Source organism: Notolepis coatsorum, assembly GCF_963971535.1.
Source record: "Notolepis coatsorum genome assembly, chromosome: 9".
NCBI classification, from domain to species: Eukaryota; Metazoa; Chordata; class Actinopteri; order Aulopiformes; family Paralepididae; genus Notolepis; species Notolepis coatsorum.
Window position 1 is genome coordinate 63,754,468 of NC_140173.1, and position 19,906 is coordinate 63,774,373.

Sequence of the window (19,906 nt, forward strand, 5' to 3'; positions counted from 1 at the left end):
GCAGACAAGGCCTCCACAGCTGACCCAGCCATCGCTGCCAGCCTGGTTCCGCTCGGTGTAGCCCCGGCTGTCATCACTCCCCCTCCGGCGTCCACGCCCAGCCCAGCCTCTACGCCATGCCTCGCCGCCGAGACCGGACCGGTCTCCACGCCCAGCCCAGCCTCTACGACTGGTCCGGCTGCAACGCCGGGTCTCTGTTCCTCATCTCCGGCCTCTACACCACGCCTCGCCGCCGAGACCGGACCGGTCTCCACGCCCAGCCCAGTCTCTACGAATGGTCCGGCTGCAACGCCGGGTCCCGGCTCCTCGACTGGTCCTGGAGCCCCGTCTGGTCCACTCCCACGCCGTGACCGGCGTCCTGGTCCCCGCCGTGGTCTTCGGCGTGGTCTTCGGCGTGGTCTTCGCCGTGGTCTATGGTGGGTCCTGCTCCGGGGGTCGCCGCCGCCGCACCTCCGTTCCGGCTCTCCTGGACCGGTTCCTGGTCCGGTGGTTGGAGGGGCTCCCGTCCGGGATCCTGCTCCGAGGCCCAGCCTCCCTCCCCGGGTTTTGGTGCCCATCCCCACCCCCCCTCGTCAGGCCGCTGTTCCCGGGTCTAGCCCTCCTCCCCGGGTTTTGGTGCCCGTCCCCACCCCCCCTCGTCGGGCCGCTGCTCCCGGGTCTAGCTTCCCTCTCCAGTTCCCTGTTTCTTTCCCCCCCCCCCTCTCCGGGCATCTGCGCCCGTTTTCGCTCCTCCTGGCTGCTATGCCCCTCCTGGGTTTTTTCCTCGACCTTCAGGCCCCAGTTCTCCAGGTCCTCGCCCTGGGGTTTTTCCGGGGTCCCGGCCTCCTGCTTCGCCCGTGGATGGACGATATTCTTGGGGGTCTGGAAGCCCCCCGTTGGAGGGGAGGTACTGTAACGTTCCTAGGGCCGGCCCTGGCTGGGCCGGTTATGAAAGGAACAGTGAACATTTCCTCCCTCCTAACATTGGTCTCCTACCTCCTAGTGGTCAGCATCAGATGGGCCAGATGAGACGAGCCACCATTTTGTGTTTCTTTGTTATTGTTGATTTGATTGCTTCATGTTTGCTGTCCTTGCATTTTCCTTTCCTTGTGTAATGGTCTTCCCCTTGTCTGGTTGTGGTTTGTGATATTGCCTTTGTTATTGTTGTGTATTGATTTAGTCTAGTTTGTGGTTTATTGTTTCTGTATGTTTGGACTGGCCTCACCAGGTGTTGTCACTTATAATTAGCATAGTATTTAAGTAGGTCGTCTTCCTCTGTTCTGTGTGGCGACATACTTCCTGTTCCTCCTTGTTACCTGTTCCTGTGATGTCTGTGTCAAACGTTGTGCTCTGTCTAAAGTAAGTGTATATTAGCAGGGCCGCCTCAGGGGGTGTGCGAGCAGTGCGGTCGCACAGGGCCTCGCGGGAAGGGGGGCCTCGCAAAAAAAAAAAAAAAAAAAAAAAAAAAAATTTATTAATTTTTTTTATTATTTTTTTTAATTTTTTTTTAATTTTTTTGCGAGGCCCCCCTTCCCGCGAGGCCCTTTTTCATCACAGACCTAAAATCTAGTTTTGCTTATATGCTTATATATTTCACATTAGACACGTTTGTAGAATGACTTGTTCCTGGGTCTGCACCTGGGTCACTATTGGAGCTCTGGTGCTCTGCAGCAGGCATTGGTTTCAATGAGGGGAGGGGTTACACTATTCTAAAGCGTCTGACTATTCCGCGCGTGCAGCATTGGAGTTTATCCCAGACAAGGTGAAGAGGACATCGTTCGGCAGATGGACTGAAGATGAAAGTTGTTGCATGTTAGACAGTTCAGTCAGGCTAGCCATCCCGGCTAAAAACAGGGACAGCTAGTTAGCTTTAGCTACGTTATAATATTGAGTGCTAACGTGTGGTTCAGTCGGGATAGCCATGATGCTGTCGGCTAGTAGCTAGCTTAGCTAACGGCCTATCCAGAGGAGCGAGGCGAGGCGAGTGGATGTCTTTTCAAAAGAAGGAGAAGAGAACTTGTGAGCAGATAAATCTGTTAGGCAGCAATACGCCGAAAGGTGTCCAGTCTGCCGGAAAGTACTCGAAGAAGATGAAGAAGAAATTACACCGTGGGGCCAAGAAAGTCTCCTTCCACGTTGATACTGCGTTATGGTGAGTGACGTGAGTCAACCTATGATTATATACCCGCCGTGGACCTGACATCTCTCTTTCTCTCTCTGGAGCCAAACTGGTCGACTAGCTCAGGGGTTCCCAAACTTTTCAGGCCAGGGCCCAGAAAATAAGCGTCAGAGAGCCGCGGCCCAATGCACATCGTCGGGCTTTTTTTTTTTTTTTTTTTTTTTTGCCAGGTGACGATTTTTTAAGCCAAATATCACTTCAATCCTATTAAGTTAGTTCAAGTTAGTTATTCATTTATATGTGCTATTTATGAGAGGGCTAACTTGTTGCAAAATAATAATGATAATAATAATAGCCTCATTAAAATACTATTGTTGCTTCGGTTGTTTTCAGCGTTTTATGTGCATAATCTGTTATTTAGTTTGAAATGTTCGTTGAAATAAGTAGATTTTTCGTTTTTGTTTATTTATTAAGTTAATATAAAACCATATAGTCACATTTTAGAATACAACTAGAAACACTGTCCTGGCCTGGTTCTAAGTTCAGTGACCTGACAAAAAAATAAAAAATAAAAAAATAAAAAAATAAAAAATAAAAAAACATTTTTTTTTGTTTTTTTTATTTTTTTTTTATTTTTTTTAAATCATCTCGCGGCCCACCCGTGGCTGCTCGCGGCCCACCTTTGGGTCGCGACCCCGACTTTGGGAACCACTGGACTAGCTAATACTACTAGTAGCTAACGCTAACGGTGTGTGCCTGGTGGTGAGAGCACCTGGCTGTACAGCCAGGTGCCTGATTGAGCTAACTGTTAGCCAGTTAGCTGTTTAGCGTCAGCTGGGAACGTTCGTTTGATGCTATCAGTTAGCCTTGAGAATAGCAGGCCCTTTGACAGAAGATGTAGTCGGGCCCTGCACCATGACAAGGCTCTGGCCATAGCTTTTTGTCCCGCCAGCGAGAGGCCTTTCGTCAACGTGGAGACCTGTGTTGCGGCCTTTCGCCCTGCGTACCTCGTGCAGGTAACTAAGATTAATGAAAATGTCATGACATTACCCCACTCTTCCTTCCTTCCCCTCCCGAATGTTTTGTTAATAACGATGTTTTTTTCCAGGCAAAACATATGCTACTTCACAACATTTGGAGATACGACATGTGCTGTGTGTGAATGGTCGTTTGTGTAGCTTGGGTAGCGTTGGGCCATTGGCCAAAGCTGTGTGTGGCCTGGTGTCACAGTACCTGGCTAGCCTATTTAGCTGATGTCGGCCATTGGCTCCTTGCTGCTTTGGTTTCTCTGGTATACCCTCTTCTTGTTGGATTTAAGTGTTGATCTTTGTCCTTTTGAATCTGTCATACATGCTCTAGTTTCTCTCTAACACACACACACATGACAAACACACATGTTCTCTCTCTCTCTCTCTCTTTCTAACACACACAGTCTGCCTATGGCGGCCTTTCTCGATGGCTAGGCTGTGCTCAAGGATCTTCAGTCACAGTGCTCAGGTATTCTGCCACTGTGTACTCCCTGTTTAGGGCCAAATAGCATTTCAATTTCTTTCCAATGTCTCTCTCTCTCTCTCTCTCTCTCTCTCTCTCTCTCTCTCTCTCTCTCTCTCTCTCTCTCTCTCTCTCTCTCTCTCTCTCTCTCTTGGATTTAAGTGTTGATCTTTGTCCTTTTGAATCTGTCATACATGCTCTAGTCTCTCTCTAACACACACACACATGACAAACACACATGTTCTCTCTCTCTCTCTCTCTGTACACTGTATATTGACTGTAGAACGGGAGCTCTCTCTCGCTCTCTCTTTTGCTATATGTTGACTGTATCATGCCCCGCCTCGGGCAGCGCTATTATTTAAGAATATGTTGACTGTATATATAAAAAAAAAAAAAAAAAATATATATATATATATATATATATATATATATAATTTTTTTTTTTTTTTTTTTTTTTACCTTTGGGGGGGGGGGGGGGGGGGGGGCTCGCGTTAAATCTCGCACAGGGCCTCGCATTTCTCCCAGGCGGCCCTGTATATTAGTATTCTGTTTTGTCATCTTTTATTTCGTGTGTTCAGTCCGTCTTCTGGTTAGGTTTTGTTTTGTAGTTAGTGCCAGCATGGCTGTGCCTATTATTTATGCTTGTATGTACATTTGACATTGCTAAGTAAAGACTTTCAATTGTGACCGTCGACTCCTGCCTCATCTCCCTGCTTAGTCTTATCCTGCTGCCTTGGGTTCTACCGCCACCTTACCTTATCGTAACACATTCCAGCCTGTCAAATGCTTTCATAGCATCCAGGGATAGCATCGCCTTAGGTGTGGTGTCCTCTTTGTCTGCATCTAGTACGTGCAGTATTCGTCTTATGTTATCATTGATCAGGCGACCTCTTATGAAGCCAGTTGGGTCCGGATGAACTAAAGACGTCATATGCTTTTGCAATCTGATGGCTAATACCTTAGAGTACAGTTTGACATCGGTTCCGAGGAGGCTTAAAGGTCTGTAACTACCGCACTCGGTGGGGTCTTTGTCTTTTTTGAGAAGGACTGAAATGAGTGCAATATTGTCGTGTTTATGGAAGCTCCCCTCCTTGACTGAGTATAAGATCATATTTAGTAATAAGGGTCCAAATATGTCCCAACAAGAAAGGTACATTTCTGATGGGATACCGTCTCTTCCAGGAGCCTTACCATTTTTCATTTCGGATATGGCCTTCTTGAGTTCCTCTAATGTGATCGGTGCTTCTAACTGTTTAGCGTCGTCCTCCGAAAGTTTAGGGAGAATAATTTGATTAAGATATGTGTCCAATTTGTTTTGATCAAAGGTCGTTTCTGAATTATATAAGTCGGAGTAGAATTCTTTGAATGTATCGTTTATTATTTTGGGGTCTGTTACAAGTACTTGTTGTTTTCTAATGGCAGTTATATCTGCAAATTTTGCATTAATTCTTAATCGCATGGCTAATAGGTGACTAGGTTTAGAACCTTGGAAATACTGCTGTTGTCTTGTGCTGCGTATTTGCATTTCCGATTTTTGTCTGTATATTGCATTGATCTCTGTTTTTAGTACGTTAACTTGATTTTCTAGTCTAGTTGAGTTGTTGTATTTTAAAGAATTAAATAACGTTGAGTAAAGCAGCGTTTCCAGTTCAGACAGTTTTGTGCATTGATTTTTGCGCAATATGGAGGAAAATCTATCCGTGAAATCCTTGATCATACACTTTACCGACATCCATATTATTCTGGGGTCTTGCACCGTGTTTGCATTCTCCCGTAGGAATACTGTGAGAGCTTCTTTGAGTTGTGTAATGAATTCCTTGTTGTTAAGCAGCATAGTATTAAAACGCCATCTTGGGGCCCGGGAAGATAGTATACCAAATGTTGCTTTTAGGAGTAAATAACAGTGATCTGAAAGCGCATTGGGTATCATTTCCACTTCATATTTATCAAATAGTCTCGGGGATGCAAAGACATAATCAATTCTGGATAATGTGTTATGTCTCGCCGATCGACAGGAGTACTTTCGGGTCGTGGGATCAAGTGAACGCCATAAATCATTTACCCCTGTAGTCTTTGACCAATCTTTTAATGCTTTAGATGAATTTTTTTGTTCGCTGGAAAAGGCGAGGTAAGATTTGTCCATCCTTGGATTCCAAATGGCATTAAAATCCGCACCTATTATAAATGAGTACTCGGGATGGTTTAACATTTCATCGGTTAGTGAAGTGAAGAAACCCACTTCGTACAAATTTGGGGCATATACCGCTGCCAATGCTATTTTCCTGTTATTGTGTACAATCCTAGCTATAGTTATACGCCCCTCAGCATCCGACCATACCCCTTTTAATTCGATATTTAATTTACGTCTGACGACTATGGCTACACCTCGAGTTCTCGTACCAAAAGAAGAGTGACTAATATTATGGTATGTGTTATCCGCTAACGTATCTATGTCTTCCTCTAAAATGTGCGTTTCGCTTAGTAGATCCACGTCCACATGTTCTTTTTTCATCAGTGTGAGCACGCTTTTGCGTTTGTGTTGTTTGTTTATCCCACCAGTGTTCCATATCATTATATTCAAACTAGCCATAATCTATGCATGTTTTTGTGTAGTTTTTGGTAATGCTTCTGGAGTGCTAAGCTACAATAGATGTACATCCAATTATTGAGGTCCCGTTGAGAGCCGAGCTTAAAAACATATATATATACAAATAAAAATCCCCTATTTTCCCCTCACCCAGAGAGTCGTACAGGCCTGTGTTCCAAAAACACATCCTCCGCGTATGACTTTCTCCCTTAGTCCACCGGATTGCCCAAACTGAGCATTGTAATCCTAATCTTCCTATGCTAATTGCCATAGGATCTAACATTTTCATTCTAATACAATAGAATGTCGCTTTTGGTCTTGCACCTTCCCTTACTGTAATGAAATATTGTGAAAAATGAAAAAAAAGAGAATAAACTTTCATCGACATATTCATTTGAACCCTCTACTAACATGTAGGAAACATCAGGAAAAAGGAAAAGATTGTAGAGAAATATTAACACCTTAATGTGAAGAACAATGGAAAAGAACAATGTAAGATAAAAGAAAGAGAGAAAAAATAGTAATAATAAAAAAAAGATAAAGATAAGGAGTGAGAGATAGAATAATACTCAACGTGGAGAAGCCACTAGAACCGAATTGAGTGATTAGATAAAATAGAAAAACAGAGCCTTTTAGAGCTACAATGTGCCAATCTCTTCATCAGTGGAGTGATTACTTAAATTGTTAGAATAACCTTGTTGTGTTCATACGTTTAGGTGTGGTAGATTTTTTTAAGTATTATTAAGGTCTGATTAAACTTCAGTCAATTGATCATATGCTATGTTTATAAACACCGGATGTTTAATGATAGAGTTGCAAGCCTTCGTTGTCATGGTGCATTATATTCTAGAAGGTTGTAGAATACACTAGTACTAATAGACTGTTGTTGTGTTCCAGAATGATCTAAGTGACCCAGGGCAGTCGAGCGATAAACCCAGAATCTTCCAGAATGTTCTTATTGCCAATGATATGTTCTTGTCTCCCCAGAGACCAGAGGTCTGAAATTATAATGTATTACGAATCGTATTATACACAATACGCATTGGTGTAGACGGCCTGCATATCATCTGCTACTTTTGATGAACACAATAAAAGTCATTCTAATACTGATATACACAGAGAAAGAGAGAGATGAAGCGGCTTATCTGTTTTCAGACAGTGTTTCATTCTGCCTTGGGGGATCTGCTCCATATCGATTCCAATATTCCTCAGCTTCTTTAGGTGTGTGTAATCCAATCCTACGGCCGTCCCTGCCCACGATCGATAACAGCGCCGGGTATGTTAGCCTTGGTCTGAGGCCAGACTTGAACAATTTTTGCATCACCTCCTTGTATGGTAGACGTCGAGCGATGGCGTCTTTGCTTAGATCCTCATAGATAAATATTGAATGATCACCATGTTTCAGCTTCCCACGTTGGATGCGAGCAATTTTGATGATGTCATCTCTTATTGACGTCTTCCGCAGAGTAACAATGATGACTCTTGGCCCGTTGTTTCTTTGCTCCCGAGAACCGATTCTGTAAGCTTGGTCCACTTTCGGCACTGTGTTTAGAAAGTTGTTACCCAAAATCACTGATAGCACTGTTGGAAAGTTGTCGTGCAATTGACTGCTTCATCAAGTCCTACAATGCGGATGTTATTTCACCTGTGGTAGCGTTGGGTTTCGAGTAGCCTCTCCATCGCTTCATCTTTAACCTCTTGTATTTTCCTCCGGCATGCTTCTTCCACCCTTTCTATCTCTTTTGTCACCTCTGTCATGCCAATGCAGATGGTGTTCTCGTTCACTTTGACTGGCTGTGTAATATCTGTCACCGTATTCTCCACTGTCGTGATTCGCTCGGACTGTACAGCGACCGCTTTCTTAACTTCTTCTAATTTAGCATCGATGTGTTCGAGTTTAGCATCGACGTGTGCTTTGAATTCATCTTTGAGTTCCTCGATGTGTAATTTGAAAGCGACCATCTGTTCTTTCATCAGGTTAGTCAATGAGTTGAAATCGGGTGGTGTGATTGTACTGCTTGTGTCAGTTGGAGGTATAGGTGCAGTGACGATGCCGATGGATTTGTCTGCTATTATCTTCTCAAAATCAACTGCTTTATCTCTCACGGAGCTTGTTCCTGTCGCTCCTGTTATGTTGACAACTATTGCCTCCCTGTCGGGGACAATAGTCGATGGTCTCGGTGTAATCTCCTCTTTATTCTCCTCGTCGGGGCTTGTCGCCAACGGATCTGTATCCGCGTCGCCTTGAACGTTTCTTCTTGATCGTCTTTCAATCTGCGCCGCTGAAGTTGCCGTTTCTTGTTTCTTTCCCGTCCTTTCCCTATCCTTAACCATGTTGTCTTTTGATATAGTTAGTAGAAGGTCTTATCAATACATACGATGTGGTCTAATCTCTTTTGGTATTGTCCAAATAAGGTTTTTAAACGAAATTAACGTTGTCGGGAGCGGAGCTATTGCCAAATGCGTGCGCTACATATTGCAGCTAAACCGGAAGTCCGACTTTTTTTTTTTAACGTGATTTTTTTTTTAACATGTATTCTTTCGCCGGTTAAGGTTAGGCATGGTTAAGGTTAAGGTTAAGGTTAGGCATTGTTTCGGAGTTGGTTAAGGTTAGAACGGTTAAGTTTAGGCGCTGTTAAGGAGCTGGTTAAGGTTAGAGTTTGTCTTAGAGACTATTTCCGCACTGCCGCTCTCCCGCGTTGCCGCGGTCACATGGTCAAATTGTCACATTCTTGCACTGCTCCGCTGTTAAAAAGCAACACGCCACCCGGACACGCGCCGCCTCATATCAGGACAGTGTCGCGCACGATTTCGTCTCCAGTTCGCACGCTCGCTGCCTGTCAGGAACCGGTGTTAAGTATGTCAATTAAGGCTGTCAATCTTCCTCATATGATCAAATTTTCAGTGGCTATTTTAATATCCCATTTTATGACATTTTAATTAATACAAATTAAATAAATTGCACAACAGATTTATCAATAAGCTTGTGCAATCTTGTTTTGTCTATAGTTGCCAAGAAATTTGAAATTCCTAGTACCTTGGACTTAAAGGTCTATGATGACTCAAACACTGAAGTCGACAACGAGGCGTTTCAGTTCCTTCTAAGGAAACCAGACCTGGGTGTGTTGGAGATTTGTTCACCCCAAGACTCAAATCCTGAAGGTGAGTTGCTAACATAGAGCCTTATAGCCTCATCCATACAGTCCTGGCTGCTTGAAGCCTTTTTACAACGCATCCGCGTTTCCGGTTTCCCGTTTTTTTTGCTCTGATTGGCCAGGTCATGTGACATGAGCGGCAATCGTGGGACGGCAAGTTTCTACACTGGTTAAGGGCACTCTTCGAAGTTGGTTAAGGTTAGAGTTTGTCTTAGAGCATGGCGATAGAACGCCAGGTAGTTTGCAGGCTGTTCGACGCGGAAATGGGCAAACACGCTATTGGGCGCACATGTCACATGACCTGGCCAATCAGAGCGCCGGAAACGCGGATGCGTTGTAAAAAGGCTACACGTGTCCTGGCTAACCTAAAATGTCACACAGGTACTGTATATTTTTGTACTTTGAAATGATCTTTGTATATATGCCCAATGTAACGTGTGGATCCTTCCTAATCTAATGTGGCCTTTTTACATTACACTTGTCACAAACATTCCTATCTAATCACACTTATATGTCTACATGATTGTTAGATTCAGTGAGGACCTCTGCAAGCAACTCCAGCCAAAGCTCCGTTCTCAGCTCTGGTGCAGACAATGAGGGGGAGTCTGATGACACCATCATTTTGCAGTCTAGTCCTGCTCCAAGAAACGGTGCTAACCTGACTCGTCTCACTTTGATAAGCTTTGCATATGACTGTTTGAAATGGAGATGGTGACTCTGATAAAGGGGTAGCATGGGCATTGGGGATGGCCAAGTACAATTGGGGAGAAAATGGGGGGGGGGGTCATGGTTTACATTTGTCACCTTAACCCTTTCACTGCCGCACAACAGCAGGTTAACCCTTTCACTGCCGCACTACAGAAGGTTAACCCTTTACTATCACACTACCGACGGTAACCGTCAGTAGTGTGATAGTAAAGGGTTAACCTTCTGTAGTGTGGCAGTGAAAGGGTTAAATATACTTGGCCACCAAATTTAGGGGCCTGTGGGAACAATGCTTAAAAATATGACTGTCTATCCATGTGTGTGTCCCCCCCCCCCTTTTTACTCCCGCTTAGATGACTGAAAAGATTCTGAGGGACACAGCTGGAGGAGAGAGGATCATTGCCGATTATGCTCGGACAAAAACCCTAACGGATACCAGAAGACGCGACATGGTGAAGATATTGGTTGCGCACATGGCAAAAGAGCATGGGTATGTTGTCATCTAAACATTACGCACCCAATACACATTTTTGGTTTTTACTAAGATCCTCCTTTTTGCAGAATTGGTAAATGATAAATGGTTATCCAAAGCGCTTTACATAGATTGTGCAGAAGGCATTGGCACAGCAATACTTTTGTTTGGATCTCATACTTGTGTATGTGTGCACTGTAGGACGAGTCCTTCAAGGCGTGTTAAAGAAGACTACGCAAAGGGCATCACTGCCTTATTCCCATACCTGGCCGATCCCCAGGGCAATTTGGGATATGTAAGTACATCAGGGAAAAGTGCAGAGAGACATTTCATCTGCGACTCAGTGCATGTGTGTGTGTGTTCCTGTGGGTCGCCCATCTTGCGTGTGTGTGTTAAAACTGCATGACAAATAAAGACTTCTAGTCTAACAATTATTATGTTTATAGGTCATTCTTGTTATATAATTTCTAGGGATGTTCGATATTGGCTTTTTTTTACCGATATCCGATATACCGATATTGTCCAACTCTTTCATTTCCAATACCGATATCAACCGATACCGATATATGCAGGGTTTCTCCCCCCCCCCCCCCCCCCCCCAAAAGGAATAATTTCAGGTAATTAACATTAGGCTACATATCTCTTGTCGTGGAATTAACACAACATTATGCATAACATTATCCAATCAGATGCATGGTACATAAAACACCAACCCCTTTACTCCTCACTTCTCTGGAATTGCTTAAAATAGGGCTGTGCGGAGTACGATTTCAACTAAATATTTGTTAACATTTCTGTATGCTGACCATTTTTCCTAACCTCAACAATTTCAGAACCACAGATGTCCTACCTGTTGACCTTGATTTTAGCAATTCTTCAGAGAAGGGCATGTGTTAAGTTTTAAGGAGAGAAATAAACACATTTACACATGCCCATTTAAACCAAATAACACTTTTTTTTCTCTTTACTTCTTGTGTTTTAGGAGCAGTATTACAATCCAGTAGATGGGAGTGGGTTTCTGGCATGGAGGGTGAAATCACTTCAAAAAGTAGCATCAGAGGGACAAAAGAAGAGCCGTAATGTTCAGCCACTGATCGGTATGTAATTTTGATTGTCCCAGTCCACTGTTTATCTAGCAACTGTGAAGATGGATCATTATAGTAAATGCATATCACTGGAAAGTATTGCAGCAGTATGTGTGGTTTCTACACTGTTACAGGTGGTCCAAATTCTGTGAGGAAAACCAGCTAACCACAGACACCCAGTTTCGTGAGGCCAGTGCACTGATGAAGCATACAACTGATGAAGCAATCATCAAGGAGAAGATGAAACAGACCTTCACCCATCTCCAAGAAATGGTGCATGACCCAATTAAGTCCTCTGAAATATTCACTACCTTTCCACGATTCCTAGACATCACAGGAATGGTATGTGGCTTGCATTAAAGTCTAACTGAAATTAAAAATGACCTTTTTAAACAATTTAGATCACATCCCTGGTCATAGGGTGAACCTATTTAATAGGGCTGTCCCTGACTAAGGATTTGGATGGTCGACTAGGATTGTCAAAAAAAAAATATATATATATAATTCTTTTTTTTATCATTCCATTTGGGCTGTGGGGGGTGCTTAATGTCTGAAGGAGTCGACTGAAGGCTTCTTGTCCTCTGCAAAAGCATACAATTGGTCCACTGATGAAATCCTCTTTCAGTGCCTCTGTGCCTGTTTTCGTAGGCAGTTAGCCTCTGGTATGCCTGCCATTAGCGTTAGCCACGCTTCTATGCCTCTTTTCTTTTGAAATTTTTTTTAATTTTTTTTTTTTTTTATATAATATTATATTCGACTAAGAGGTTGGCCAGTCGACTACGGCCCCTTTCAACCGATTAGTCGACTAATCGATTAATAGGGGTCAGCCCTACTATTTAACAATGTATGACAAAAAAATGTCAACCATGTTTTATTCCATCTTGTCTGCAGATTGAGCAGGATTTCAGTCTGGTGTTTGGTGATGACATCTCTGCAAAGTTCCTGGAGAAGTGGCCTACTTTCTGCAGGCAGAAAGTCCTTGAACAAAGCCATGGCCTCACCCAGACCGGCGACCTTCAAGACCTGCTTCAGAATGCTGAATCCACAACAGACACAATAGAACTGAACAATGGTATGCTTGAATTAAAGGAATATAATAATGGAAGGGTGAATTGTTTTTTAAACAAATGGAAACACAGCTTTTAGTCAAATGTATTTCTGATTTTTTTTATTTAATTTTTTGTATTTTCAGGATGGGACAGTGAGATGTCCTCCCTCTTGCTCCTTGTCCACCTCATGCCACCATCACCTCAGGGCCGCAACAAGAGACCGGGAAAGCTCTCAGCCAGAGAAGCCATTGACTCCCTTGTGAAGTTCATAAAGGTAAGGTTACAGTTGCCTATATTATCGGCCGATATTGGCATTAAAATGTGATAATAGCGGTATCGGTATCAATAAATTTTTTTTTTTTTTTTTTTTACATTTCTATAACCAACCTTTATTTACCCAGGCAAGTAAGAACAAATTCTGATTTTATTTATTGTCAAAAGTATGCATAATGTTATGTTAATTCCACAACAAGACATATGTAATGTTAATTACCTGAAATTATTCCGTTTTTGGGGGGGAAACCCTGCATATATCGGTATCGGTTGATATCGGTATTGGAAATTAAGAGTTGGACAATATCGGTATATCGGTAAAAAAGCCAATATCGAGCATCCCTAGTTACAGTTAAATTAAAGTATAAGAAGGATCACTGTTCTGTCTAGGGGTGCACGATATTGATTTGTTGACCCCGATATCGATACCGATAACTTTCTGCTCCTCAAGGTCGATACCGATAACCGATATATATATTTATTGTATTATAATTATTTATTTTTTTATGTATATTCCTGTAGTTTTGACCTAACCAGATTTATCATGACATGAGCGTTACTATATGAACAAAACAAAGCCAAGAGAACAGTTTTGACTCTTAGTCACTCTAAAGTGACTATATTTATTTTTCCAAATAAATATAATTTGAGTCGATCACAAAATTCACAATCCGTCAATGTCATTAACAATGTGTTTCCCTGAACAACTAAAAACCAACAGGTATTGTGCTTTGTCAGTAGGGATGCTGTTCACATTTGAACCAATACGGTACCGGTACCTGTGAATCGATACCGGTACCCAACGGTACGTTTTTCGGTACTTTAGTCTCTAAAAATGTAATCTACCTACCTCAGTTGTGAGAAGAAAAAAATCCAAACTTCAAATTTGGCTTGCCATTGCCCCGACTGCTTTGTTGTTGAATCAAGTCAAATCCTAAATAAGCATATATTGTGCGTGTGAACGTTGACATGAAAAGAAAAAAGTAAAAAAAAAAATATATATTTTTTTTATTATCAGAGCTATCAATACTTTTATCGGGATGATGTCATAATTGCTGATATCGGCCTGATAATTATCGTGCATCCCTAGTTCTGTCCCTGATATTGACCTGCATGATTGAAATCATGCAAAGACCACTGTTTGCAAACCGTGACTAATTTTAATAGCAAGACTAATGAAGTTCTCTTGTCACAGACTGGGACCAGTATCCAGGGGCATTTGGACAGCATCACGGAGAGCCTTCAACCCTATCTGCTTGCTGTGGGGACCCAGAGGAGTGTGATTCACAAGTACTTCATTGTGATTGACAAACATGCAATCCCTTGTAAGTCACCAGACTCTCTTGCCTCTTTTGATGAGCTTTTCAAAGCTCATTTTGTCTTTGGTACCTCATACAACCGGGATCTGGCCAATATGTACAACTTCTTGCAAACCGCCATTTACAAGATCGATGCTGCTACCACTACAACCCCAGGGTTAAAGAGATGAGGGCTCGGATGCTGCACTGATTTCTTTTTTATACTGAGAGGATATTTTATCTTGAGGCCTCTGATGCTGCACAGACTTTTGATACTGAGAAGATATTTTATCTTGAGGCCTCTGATGCTGCACAGACTTTTGATACTGAGAAGATATTTTATCTTGAGGCCTCTGATGCTGCACAGACTTTTGATACTGAGAAGATATTTTATCTTGAGGCCTCTGATGCTCCAGTGTTTTTTGATAAGATGTTGTGTTTCATTTGCAAAAACTCTCAGGCAAATGCCAATTCACTGATGAGGCACTTGAGGATGATCCACAGACTTTGTTCAGGAAGGACACTTCGTCTTAAATGTGGTCAGCCTGGTTGTTTACATGTCTTTTGCACTTTTTCTGGGTTTCGAAAGCATCTTAAAGCACGTCATCAACCATGTGATGATCCTGGTGAAGGCCGCTCTACAGCTGAACATTTAGCTGAAAGTTATGTTGATGACTTTCCATCAGGCAGTGCCCCTTCTGACCCAGTCCTTCCAGTCCTTCTTAATAATAGTCTTGTAGACAGCTGTGCTGCAACAGTAGCTGAACTTAAAGTGGCAGGTGTAGGTGAAACAATAATCAACTCTTTGGTAACTTCAATGGAAGTGATTGTTGATGATATCCATAATCAAGCAAAACAATATGTGAAGCAGTGTCTATCTTTACAGGAACCTATCAAAAGTGAGGTTGAGTGTAAAATTGATCAGTGTTTTGAAGAAATTGAAAATCCCTTTTGTATCTTAAATTCTGAAACTAAGAGAAGGCAATATTTTACAGAGAAGTGGGGAAGGGTAGACCCAGTTGAATATGTCCTTGGTACAAGATTTGATACCCTGCGTAATCGGACTACTGGAACTTATGATCAGGCTGTTGTTACTGATAAATGTGTTTATATCCCAATTTTGAAAACATTAGACTTTATTTACAAACACCCTAATATAGAAGAGATGATGCAGAGTGATTCCAGTTTAAGAGAAGATCTTCTTAATGACTTGTGTGATGGAGAGTTTTTCAAGAGTCATCCTCTATTTTCAAAACAGAAGCATGCAATTCAGGTGCAGCTTTTCTATGATGATTTTGAATGCGCAAATCCGTTGGGGAGTAAAAAGGGAATACATAAATTAGGAGCAATCTATTTCACCTTGCGTAATTTTTCTCCAAAGTACAACTCAATTCTGCTTAATATTCATTTGGTCGCTTTATTCCATGCCCAAGACATTAAAACACATGGCTTTTCTAAAATACTTGCTCCACTTGTGGAAGATATTAAAATACTGGAGAAGGATGGAATTAAGGTCCCATTGTATGATCAGCCAGTGTATGGAACTATTGTCCAAGTTACAGGTGACAACCTTGGTATTCACGGTTTGTTTGGTTTCGTAGAATCATTCAGTGCCAGATATTGTTGCCGCTTTTGTCTTGCTGAGAAAGAGGACTTTCAGACAGAATTCAAAGAAGATTCACCCAAGATAGTTATGCGAACTCGAGCACTTCATGCAGAACACTGCCAAAAAATGGAGACTACTATTGGTCTTCCCTATGTGATGGGAGTTAAACGTTCTTGCATTCTAAATTCCTTGCAGTACTTCAATACATGTGACAATTTCTCTGTCGATATTATGCATGATATCTTGGAGGGCGTGGCACAATATGAAATGAAACAGCTAATAATACACTTGATTAAAAACTACACAACATCAAAGGAAATAGACTTGAGAATTAAGAGCTTTAACTATGGTTACCTGGAACAAAACAACAAGCCACCTGCATTGAAGTTAGTAGAGACCTCAAATGACTTGGGGTTAAATGCAATCCAATCTTGGTGTTTACTTCGCAATCTACCACTTATCTTTGGAGACTTGGTTTGTCCAAATGATCAACACTGGTATTTGCTTCTGCTGTTGCTTCAAATAGCAGATATTGTATTTTCTCCCAGGTTATCAACTGGCATTACTATTTATTTAAAACACTTGATTGCAGAGCACCACGGGTTATTCAAGCATTTGTTTCCCAACAGGAGGCTACTACCAAAGCATCATTTTATGGTGCACTATCCTTAGAACTGAACCGCGACTGGGCATCCTTTGGGTCCGATGTGGGCCGCCTCAATTGGGAGAATGAGGTCCGCGTGGTCGGAGCCTATAAGCAGGGTCGGTGTGGCGCCGTCGATAAGCGGTATAGGTAGTCTGCGTAGGTGCTCGTACTTCGCCATCAGCTGTGGGATGGGGTAGGTGTACTGTGACAGGCCTATGTCGTGGCTGGTGAAGACGTTGGTGATGCTATACTGCTTCTCGGGCTGCTCGACCGCTGCTATCGTGAAGGAGACATTTTCACCCTTTATGGTCTTCCGGTCTCTTCTAATGGTACGGATTGTCATTGTTCCTTTGGCACCCCGCAGGCCCAACTGGGCTGCGGCGGAAGCGAGGAGGAGAGTCTTTTCAGACCCATCGTCTAGGACGGCGTAAGTGTCCAGGACCTTGTCCTCGTAGCTCAGAAGCACTCTGACCACTTTGATGAGCACTCGGGGGGTCCCGCTATGCTTGGGGTCTATGTGGAGCACTCCTGTTGGTCGGTTGCCTCGTCGGGCTATTCTTCTCATGTTATCCTCGCACAGGAATCGGCGGTGACCGGCTTGTGGGGGGTCAGACGCAATCCACTGCTCCATTTCGGCGATGGTCAGTTTCGGGAACACGTCGCACTGGTCCAGCCAGTGTCCTCCGCGGCAGTACGTACAGGCGATCTTCCATACTTCCTTTGCCGGGGGGTTGTCACCTGTCTGTGGTGACACAGAATCTATATGGTGCGAGTAGCACCGTGACTCCCAGTGTCTGCTGTAGCAGTCAGGACACCAGGGGGGGGTCCTATGGATCTTCGGTAGTGGTGCCACCGCCTCGGCCTGATACATCACTGTGACGGGCCCACTTTGGTTTCCTGGCGGACGCTTGTTGATGTCGTGCAGGACCTCCAAGTGGGCGCCGTCGCACCTGCTGCATTTCTTCTTTAAACGGCACTCAGCTGCCATATGGAAGCAGCGGCGGTTGGCTTTGATCCACTGACTCACCTCGTCAGCGGTCAGCTTCTTGAAAGTGTCACATTGATACAGCCGATGTTCCTCTTCACAGTACTGGCATACAATCTTCCACTCCCCCTTGGTCGGGGGGTTGCTGTGGTTCTCGTGCTGCGGCACTGACTCGGCCTGGTGCATAACAGTCACTGACCGGCGGTTATCATTAGATCTCCGAGGTCCATCTCTTGGGCTTGGTCCACTCCACACGAACGTGTCCAGTCGTAGGCTGCTGACCTCCCTGGCGAGGAAATCAGCTAGGTCTAGGAGGGATGCTTCTGGGCCGTTGGGGTCGCGGTGGTCTCTCTGCCGCCGAAAACGCTCTTGGCGGGCTGGAGGGAGCTTCTCCAGTATTCGCTCCACATTAGAGTTTGCATATAGTTCATGTCTCCCCTTCTCCTTTTGGGACCCCAGCATCCCCACGAGGGATTGTACCTTGATAGAGAGGTCATCCAGTGCTCTATTGTCTTTGGCTGGGGGGAGGCGGTCGATATCTCTTATTTCTTGTATCACGTAGTCCCATATGCGTCCATAACGCTGGTCGAGGGCCACTAGAGCCGCGGAATATGGGGTACTTGAGTTGGAATATGCCAGCGCTATGGGCACCTTGAGATGCTTGAGGAGGATGGCATATTTGTACGACTCGTCGGGGACGTCGGACATCATAGTCTCCAAGCACATCCGTAATTCCGTGTACTGTGCTCTGTCCTCGCGCGTAAAGTCTGGGAATGTCGGTGTGCCAAGGTACGATGCCATGGATGGCTGGCACATTGGTGAGCGTAGGGGAAGAGGCCTCCTGGGCGAGTCTCCCCGTACGTGTTGTCGTGGGTTGGTACTCGGTGGGTGCCAGAGGCCGGGTACCCAGGTGCTGTTCCTCGGTGCTGACTGTACGTCAAACTCACCCGTGAGTTGGGTCGGGGGTTTGTAGTGCAGTGACTCGGGGCTGACGTCGGGGCTGTACTGGGCCTCCTGGTCCAGAGTACGTTGCTGCTGGTCGGGGCTGTACTGGGCCTCCTGGTCCAGAGTACGTTGCTGCTGGTCGGGGCTGTACTGGGCCTCCTGGTCCAGAGTACGTTGCTGCTGGGGGGCTTGACATTCCTCCTCTTCCTCTTCCTCTTCTAGGTCCTGGAGTCTTCTAGTCAGTCTCTCGGCGACGTAGGCCGGTTCTTCCCGGTGGCTGGTTCTCGTATGGACCGGTCGGGTAGGGGGGTCGGAGACGTAGACAGGATCCTCCTGTTGGCCGGGTCCCGGGTCGCTTCGTCGGGTAGGGGAAGGTGCCCTAGACCCTTGTCGTGATGATCTCCGGGAGCTCCGTGCGGAGAGAGGGGGTGTCGCCCTGGCAATCAATTGTTCTATCATCTGCGCCTGCAGCCGGTCGCGCTCTGCTTCGCACTGGGCATGGGCGGCGTCGCGCTCTGCTTCGCGCTGGGCATTGGCGGCGTCGCGCTGTGCATCGCGCTGGGCATTGGCGGCGTCGCGCTGTGCATTGGCGGCGTCGCGCTGTGCATTGGCGCGGTCTCTTTCAATGTTCTCTTCCGTCTGAAGGCGTCTCTCCTCCAGTCTTATGCGGTCGTCTTCACTCCTTTGTTTCGCCTGGAAGCGCTCTCGCTCGGTTGCAGAGTGTTCGCGTTCACTAAGGGCTTGCGCTTGGAGTTGCGCGTGAAGGCGCTCTCGTTCCGCTGCAGATTGTTCGCGCTCGCTTAATTGTTGCGCCTGGAGGCGCTCTCGTTGTTCGCGCTCGCTCGTCTGTTGAGCCTGAAGGCGCTCTCGTTCCATGGCAGAGTGTTCGCGCTCACTAAGGGCTTGCGCTTGGAGTTGCGCGTGAAGGCGTTCTCGTTCCGCTGCAGATTGTTCGCGCTCGCTCGTCTGTTGAGCCTGAAGGCGCTCTCTTTCCGTGGCGGAGAGTTCGCGCTCACTAAGCGTCTTTGCTTGAAGCCGGTCGCGTTCACCCTGAAGTCGGTCTCTTTCGGTGGAGGCTGTCAGTGTGGCGATCAAGGCTTGCGCCAGTATCTTGTCCGCCTCGCTGGGGGATGACACTGACGGAGGTGATCGGGTTCTGACAGGGCTTGTTGGAGATCTGTTCTCCTGGCACGCCCCGAGGTCCATCTCCTGGGCGCGCTTCTCTTCTGGTCGTGTGTCGGGTTCTGTCCCTGGAGCGCTTTCTTTATCCTGGAGCTCTCCGGGGACTATCCCGTGGACGTTGTCTGGAGGTATAGTCATGTCATGTCCCACCTGGTCCCCCCGTGAGCTGAGTCAGTTTGGTCTGAACCCACTGGGGTCTCTACTGGCAGGGTTGCCTGGTCGATAGGATTGGACATGCTTTGACTATCCGCTTTATCCGTATTTAACGTCTGTTTAGATAAGCTAGGTAGTAGAACGACAGCGTATTCCTCCAGATAGGGAGGTGGCTG

At 45.0% G+C, this 19,906-nt stretch overlaps 1 protein-coding gene across 1 annotated transcript in view; it reads left to right on the forward strand.

Moving 5' to 3' along the window:
* Positions 1 to 274: 274 nt before the first annotated feature.
* The window catches only part of qkib (QKI, KH domain containing, RNA binding b), a gene marked incomplete at its 5' end in the record, with an annotated part of 124,632 nt that continues 105,000 nt past the window's right edge, over positions 275 to 19,906 (forward strand). The window contains one exon of the mRNA XM_084321892.1: positions 275 to 416. Coding sequence (XP_084178018.1) covers positions 275 to 416 — 142 coding nt within the window. The remainder of the gene's footprint in view (positions 417 to 19,906) is intronic.